General features: G+C 41.7%; 1 protein-coding gene across 1 annotated transcript in view; it reads left to right on the top strand.

The window, feature by feature from the left end:
- Positions 1–8,429, top strand: part of Ino80c (INO80 complex subunit C) — a 20,424-nt gene that overhangs the window by 6,185 nt on the left and 5,810 nt on the right. The window contains exons 3-4 of the mRNA XM_005355833.3: positions 184–295; positions 1,217–1,284. Of these exons, the coding sequence (XP_005355890.1) occupies positions 184–295; positions 1,217–1,284 (180 nt within the window). The remainder of the gene's footprint in view (positions 1–183; positions 296–1,216; positions 1,285–8,429) is intronic.

Raw genomic sequence — 8,429 nt, 5'->3', positions numbered from 1 at the left:
TGAACAGCTTAAAACTATGTTCTTCCAAACAAAGATAAAAGTATACGGTGAGGTATTTTTAAAAGTCTCAGCGACACCAATAGTTGCTTCCAGACTGAGAGGTGCCTGACAGCTCGAGCAGGCATGGTGTCGGGTTTGGCATCTTAAACTGAGTCGTCTCTTCTAACCCACTTTTCATTTGAGCACTCTGGCCACGGCGGCGCGGTAGCTGGCAAGAAGAATAGAACCTGGAAGAACCTCAAACAGATCCTCGCTGCTGAAAGGGCATTGCCATGGCAACTGAATGATCCTAACTGTGAGCATCTAGAGCCTTCCATGTGTTGGTAATGCAGACAGGAACTTCCCTACAACAAACCTACGTTATTTGCTCATGTTTGTGTTATCGTGGGTGATGTTCTTAGCCTGAGAACTGTAGGGTGGCACCATCCAGGGATATTATGCATGCATCCCCCCTTCACTGTGTCTGTGTTGAGTCCGTTTGTTTAGCTTTTAGTGTCATTATTTGAAATTTCAATCTGGAGAAGCAGGTCCCGCTGTGATAAAGATGATGTTTCTAGTAGATCTCTCATTTAAACATCTCCTCCTTACATTTGTTTCACAAGCAGCATAGCCTACCTGTGATGTGGGATTTGGGAGAGTCTCTATCAAGCAGCTTACAGGCCACACACTTACTCTCTGAGTAAATACCTCCTGCCTTAGTATGTCCAGACCTGGGCAAAGCCCGTTAGATGTTTCTGTTCGACTACACTGGAAACTTCAGGTTCCAAGATCTCACCACCTCCTGTCCTGCTGAGCGTCTTCCATGGGGTGACTCAGATGGTGACAAGTTAGTCATCTGGGTGTGGACCGCTTGAGTCTGGGTGTGTGGATCCAGTTAGTGGCTGTGTGGCCTTTCATCAGTGGAAGCCCATTTGAACTGGAGACTGTGACATGGCCTGTGGGTAGATGAACCTGGCAGTTCCACTGGGGTAGCTTGTCTCTGGGGGCAGGGCAGGACCCTAGCTGAGGCCGGCACTTAGTCTGCGACATACACAGTCTGCTATTTTTGAGAGACCTCCCTTGTTTCCCTGGTTAATCCCCGGAGGCTTCTGCAAGTGTGTAATCACAAAGGAAATCTCAGGACTATTATCACATGTTACCTTAGAATAAAGGAGAAGGAATTCGGATAGTTTGAAGGTTATTTGGTCATCTTTTTTCTTTTCTTTTTTCTTTTTAGACTTTAGTATTGATGCTCCTCCATCCTTTAAGCCAGCTAAGAAGTATTCCGATGTTTCAGGCCTTCTTGTGAGTATAATTACATCTGACTATACTAGCATTAAATGTAAGATTTCACAGTCAAGTCTGTCTAAACCAATGGTCCTGCCTGCAGCAGGCTGTGACCTGAGTCTCTGGGTAGTCGGGAGAGGCCATTGCTCCAGAAAGCAAGACAGAATTCTCACTTCTTTTTTCCTTGATAGTTAACTGTGAGAGACAGCATGAATGAACAGCCATTTCTGCTTTTACTCTTAAGGTTTTAAAATACTGATTTTACACAATTAGTGGTACTTTAAAGAAAATCTCTTGGACTGGCGATGTAACTCAATGGTAGAGCAACTGCCTAGTGTGCCTAACACCGAGGAATGCATCTTTAAGTCAGAGCAGACAAACACAGTTTCTCAGCCTTTTCTCCAGTGAAGTGGTATATGTAACCCACATATCTAGAAGAGCCGGAGCCCCCATCTCCGTGTGGTCCTCTGGATCTGGTCCTCTGTCCTCCTTCCTAGCCCACCACCTTGACCCCTCCCATGCTGCTGCATCAGAGCTGCACTGAGGCAAGCATTATTGATGGGGGTGGGGTTCACTGAGCTCCTGCTTCCACTCTTGCCGAACAAAGAGTGGGTGCAGAACCTGTAAGGAGATTTCAGCTCACCTTCATCCTTCTTCATCTCTTGGAAATTTGAAAAGTGAGATTTTTCTGCAAATTATAGAAATGATGAAGCGTGCTACTTCTAAAATTTACCTGTATATCATTTCAATGCTTTGCAGTTTAACGAGGATAGCTGCACCATCTGTCACAAACTGGCCAGATTAATTCTATACATTATACCAGGAAGTGTGCTTCTTCCATCATTGCATAATCTCCTCTCTCAACTCTTTCTGAGGTCTGCTTCTGTCTGAATTCATAGAGCTATGTGCTTGGGTTAGGGTGTTTGTTCTCCTGAAGGCTCATTTGCTGTGAACTTGGCTCCCACTGTGGTGTTGAGCTGTTGAGAGGTGGGCCTGATGAAATAATGATGCTTCTTAGAAATGGATCGCTTCAGGTCAGCTCCCATAGGATGGACTAGTTTCTGCAAGAGAGTGCTGTCATGAAAAGAGCCTCTTCCTTTCTCTGTCTTTGCTTGCACACATGCTTTTCCTTTGCTTGGCCTGTTCTCTTCACACCATGTTGAAATGCACGCAGGTGCTCCTGACCTCTGAGCTCTCTCTCCAGCACTGTAAGCCACATTTCTTCATAAAGCATTCACTTTCTTTTTAAAGAGAACAGTGCAGAATGAACTAGAACACTGTTTCAGCTTTCTTTTTGTGCAAGTGTGCATGTTTTATCTCTCATGAGTGTTTTGCCTTTGTCTGTATCTTTGTATGAAGAGGGAGTTTCTTATAGAGTGGGTCTTGCTTTGTACCCACCTGGCAGTGTGACACCAGATAGATTTATGTGGTTCACATTTCAGTGAGCATTACTGTGGGTGTGTAGTTGGAATTTTCTTTGGGCAGCCAACCAGCTCTCAAATAAAGACACAGAAAATCATATTAATTATGACTGCTCAGCCTTAGCTCAGGTTTGTCTCACTAGCTCTTTTAACTTAATTTAACCTGTTTCTATTCATCCTTTGTTTTACTGTGGGGCTTTTTTTACCTTTTTTTCATTCTGTACAGAATACTATATCTATACATCCTACTTTCCTGGTCTTCCATGTCTGTCTGGCCTCTGTCATCTTCCTGTCATTTCCTTTTCTTTCTTCCTTTCTTCCTGAGCTTAAATTCCTACTTCTACTTACTTTCCCTGTCCAAGAGTCCCAAGGATACCTCCTCTCTTGCTATTTGCTATTCAGCTTTTTATTAGACCAATCAGGTGCCTTAGGCAGGCAAGGTAAAACAGCAACACATCTTTATGTAAGTAAACAAATGCAACACATCTTTACATAGTTAAATATTCTACAACATTTCTGCATTTTTGACTAAAGAAAGGTTTTAGCTCCAACATAATAAGATTATATACAATAAGAACAATTATCAAGTAAGGATTACATTTATAATATCCAGTCCATTTGGATTTGGCAAATTCAGAGAAAATGCTCCATTATTTGTCCTATCTTGGTGAGTCCAAAGTTGTATACCTAATTTACTTTCTAGACCTCAAAATACTTTCTTAGATAAACAGTTTAAGCTTTTATATTTCTTAGCCTTATACATTTTACATTTCTTATGTAAGCTTCTTTGTTAAGTTTGGTAACAAGGAAAACTATAACTATCTCATTTTCAACTCCGTCAGAGACACAGGAAGGATATAATATTCCTGAGTAAACAGGAAGTGAAAAATAAACAACTTCCAAAACTATAGAAGTGACAGAAACAGCTGGCTGCCTGGATAGCCACCCAAGTTTCCTCTGCAACATTGGGGCATCCATCTTTGGCCTATAGGCCTAGAATAGCTGACAGACTTTTCTCTGAAGCAGGAATTTTGAAAGAATGTTCCACGTTGTGGTGACAAAGTTTGGCAGTCTTTTTCCTTTGTGTCTTGCTTATCCGGTTTTACAGTATACTGTCAACAGTCAAGACCAGGGCAGTGTCTTGCCCAAATGGCTAACTGTGCCACAATGAAAGCAAACTCCATATGGAGGTTCTTCGACACCCATTATCCTTTTATGAAGCAGATTGGTTCTGCCAGAAGCAGACATGACTCATTGTCATGAAAAACCTTAGAGAATTAAACATCTTAAATGTCATATTCTGTTAGGTATCTGAAGCATTTGAAGACCACCTACCTATCTATCTAAAATATATGTTTAACCTTGAAAACTTACCTAACATGACTGCAAGTGTGATTGTTATAGGTGACTAACTACTAACCTGCATTTTTAATTATCCTAAATAGTTTGTAATAATAACTTTCAAGGACTAGACTTTATATTGCATTTTAAAATGAATTTCATAGGTACAATACCTTAAAGAACAGTAGAAACATATATATGGTATAACAAAAATAACCTTAAATTTGTATCAGTATACAAAAATCCATAGTAAGGTAAAATATTTGAGATGAATAGTTGTCTTTATACCCTTTATTCCTATATCTCTACTAGATGATGACAAACATGACCCACCAAATAACCAAAAACCACCTACCCCATCTCTTGAGAATGTGGGCATTATATTCTCTAGACTGCTTTCTATTATTTGGGGGGTGATGGCATCCCCAGGGAACCCTAAGAAAACTAGATATAATATTTGTTGTTTAGTCTCTGTCATGGGAAAGTGCAAGGCTTATCTGAAGTCTTGGCTAGAACAGTCTGTGAGACTGGACCATCTCAGCTAGCAGCCTTGAAGTTGTTCTGAACACAGATCTCTGAGGAAACTGCAACAGAACTCTATCTGAAAGCCTGGATCACCTCAGCCACCTGTTTTCATTGGTATCTGGTCCCCTTGCTCTGAAAACACACAAATTTTCAAAGATAACCTACATATCTGTATTAACACAAATATGGACTGTACATTGTACAGAAGCCAGCCAAAGATTTTTTTTTTTGATTTTTTCCCAGCCAAAGATTTTTGTTTGTTTGTTTGTTTTATGTTTGATCAGGTAAAAGATATCTGTCAGCTTTATGATTGTTTGAACTGTATAACCAAACCTCTGTCCATGTCATATGAAAGGATGGCATGTAAAAGTAACTCATGAACTCTGTAACCAACAAGATGGATCATGTCTTGTCCTGTCTCAGAGTTGTTCCCATGTCAAGGGATCAGCATGTGTCACCTGTCTGGTAGTTTTTCTAGGTTTAATTCTTTATGTCTGTAGCCAAGATTTTCAGGGAGTCTTCCCCAATCAAATCTGGTCTCTATTAATGTTTCCTGTGGAAACAAAAGCATAACCTTTCCCCCAACACAATACACTTTCTGAATTCCACTTTAAAGTTAAGATATCTCTAAAGTATCTAGGCTGGTTTAATTCAGCAGTTCCTTTTACAATCCCATGTCTCTCAGCAGCTGCCATTCACTCATCAGTATTTAAAAACTTCAAAGTCAACAAAGCACCATTCAGGATCCAGATTCCCTCTGTATGTCCCATCCTTACATGGCTTATTCTTTTTATATTACTTTACTCCTTTAAAGATTTTACTTAATTATTTTAAGCTATTTTTCCTATGACTGTCTTTACCCATTTGTTTTTTCTTTCTTTCTTAAGCACCTACTTACACTGTAACCTGTTTAAAGTTTTTCCAGTCTGGACCTGTTCACTCATAGTGTTCTCTGACCATGTGAGCAAAACCTTAAACTGCTAAGTGGCAGCCAGGTCCTCAACTGTGCGGCTCTAGCGGCTGGCTACACCCGTCCTCAGGTCCATGAGAGCCGAGCCTTAAGCCAAGAGCTGCATTTAACTGCCCCAGCTCTAGGAATTAGGTGCGCACCAGGGCAGGCATTTTTACTTAACTAGCTGTTTCTACTTAGCATACTGGTTGTTCAAGTGCTCTGCTGCACAACAGCGCCTCTTAACGGAGCTATATTTTTGTCAGCTTCCTCAGACCCTATGTGTAAATTTGGGCCTCACATTGGGCACTGTATGTAGTTGGAATTTTCTTTGCATTGTCAACCATCTCCCAAATAAAGACATGGAGAATTATTATTAATTATGAATGGTTGGCCTTAGCTTAGGCTTGTCCCACTAGCTTTTTTCACTTAACCTGACCTATTTCTCTTCATCTACGTTTTACCTCAGGGCTTTTTACTTTCTTCACTCTGTACGTCCTACTTTCCTGCTTCCTCCATGTCTGGCCCCTGGTGTATCCTTTTCTTTCTTCCTTTCTTTCTGAGCCTAAATTCCTCCTCTTACTTAGTCTCTCTGCCCAGAAGTCTTGCCTATACCTCCTCCCTTGATACTGACTATTCAACTTTTTATGAGACTAATTAGGTGCCTTAGGCGGGCAAGGTAAAACGGCAACACATCTTTACATAATTAAATGCAACACATCTTTGCATAAACAAATATTCCACAATATGGGTGAACTTAATCCACCTGTTTTCTTTGATCCATCTGCATGCCTTTATCCCTTGTTTTGGTCATGTGTTGGTCTAATTGGGCACTTTTAAACACTTTGGAACAGTTTAGTTTACAGAAGACTGAGAGGCTTGTCCAGGGGGAGTTCTTACACTCCCAATTCAGCTCATTCCATTATTAACATCTGCGGTGAGTTTTTTACGATTAGTGAACCACTAGAGATTCATTGTTACCACAGTTTATTAATTTTCTTAGTTTGGGGCCAGGTGTAGCCTAGTGATTAGCTTTGCCTCATGTGCAAAGGATGGTTTGATCCTCAGTACCACCAGCTGAGAAGGAGCATGAGAGAGAAAGGCAGGCTGGGAAGAGGTGGGAGAAGAAGAAAGAAAGGCAAATATTTTTAGATTCTGCCTAAGCCCAGTGTCTTGTCTTATCAAGGATACCATAGTCTTTAGTTGTCATAACTCTTTAGACCACTCTTAACTGTGGCACTTTCTCAAATTTTCCTTGTTTTTGGCAGCTTTGTCAGAGGTTTGTGTGTGTGTGTGTGTGTGTGTGTGTGTGTGTGTGTGTGTGTGTGTGTGTTTTGAGATAGGTAGTCTGCTGGACTTCTCTAGCTTGTCGTGAGCTCCTGAGTTCACGTGATCCTCTTGCCCCAGCTGTGGAAGCGCTGGGACTAGAGACCTGTGCCACCACAGCTGGTTGCGGGTCAGGTTCTTTACAGAGTGCTCTGCTATGGAACTGTGCCATGTGCTTTCCTCATGAGGGAGCGAGGCCAACTGGGCATTTTAAATCTTATTTATGCCCCCTTTAAAAGAAGCTGAGTGGTTTCCCTCCTAGATCTAATGCTCATCTTGCCACAGAGTTTGTTTTCAGCACTACATTGCTTTTTCTGGAGTGTGAGGCTCGTGTACTAATCCCTTTCCAGCGCATTCTTGTTCTATGTTGTCATATTTGCTGCTTAAGATAGCACAAAATAGATTATTAGTTCTTGTTTTAGTTATCTTTTAGAGAAACAAAATTTTTAAAGAATTTTTTCTTTGTTTATTCTATTCCTAGCCTTCTTCACTAGGTTGTGTATGTCCATCTAGCAATCTGATCCCACAGCTTTTCACTAGAACTACTTCCTGAGTCCCCCATGATTTCTGTTTCCTCGGCCATTGGTCTCTGAACCCTCTTTTCTGTTGAATGTGTGCTGTGCTCATTTCAGTGGTCATCTGAGGCAGGAAACCTGGTGTGGCCCCCATTACTGTTCTATCCTGAAATGGGGATCTTGCCCTGTGTCATTTTGAGCAGCTGGAAGTCATGGTTTATGAACAGACTCAGAGGCTGGCTCCTTGGTATATCCGCTTTTTCCTCGACCCTGGCAAGCAACCATCAGCTGGTACAGTGATGGTTCTCACCTGTGAAGAGGCATAAGCGCCATTTTGAAGACCATTATTCCAGGCCTTTGTGGCATCAGCAGAGGTCTTGCTATATATATGTTACCTAAGCTCTGACTATAAGAATTAAGGTGTTAAGAACGTATGAAGAACTCTACTCCCAAACCACTGACAGTTCTTTAAAAGAAGTGGGGAAGAGCTAGGCTAGGCAGTGGCAGAGGAAATATGGGTGATCAGGAGTTCACCTCACCGGTAGCTAGGAAAACACTGTCAGATGGAAGGACTGAGAATGTTTGATTGTATATTTCAGCCTGGATGAAGAGATTGTGTGTTCGTACACCGCTCTTTGGGAGTAGGAAGGGCATTGATGCAGCTCCCTTGAATGACAACTTGGCACATTTTCTTAAAGAAAACAAAGAAAGAAACCTATGACTTGGCAGTTTGCCTTCCATGCAGCTCCCCAGAGAAATGGGATGTGCAAGAAACTTAGGCAGAAATGTTTCTGAACGACTATTAGCAAAGTGTTGGGGGTCCCATGATGGTCTTTTGTTGAGATGTGCGGCTGTTTTCTGTGAGCTGGAGCGATGTGGAACAGTTCCAGGGTCAATTCTTGACTAGAAGATGCCCGCAGTGTGGATTGTATGGTAAAGACACACACACACACACACACAGACACACACACACACACACACACACACTGGGGAATTCAGGGTCCATTCTTGACTAGAAGATGCCCACAGTGTGGATTGTATGGTAAAGACACACACACACACACACACACACACACACACACACAC

The sequence above is a fragment of the Microtus ochrogaster genome, chromosome 18 (assembly GCF_000317375.1).
Source record: "Microtus ochrogaster isolate Prairie Vole_2 chromosome 18, MicOch1.0, whole genome shotgun sequence".
Lineage (NCBI taxonomy): Eukaryota > Metazoa > Chordata > Mammalia > Rodentia > Cricetidae > Microtus > Microtus ochrogaster.
The sequence above is the reverse complement of the archived record's forward strand: the minus strand, read 5'-3'. Positions and strand labels throughout refer to the sequence as shown.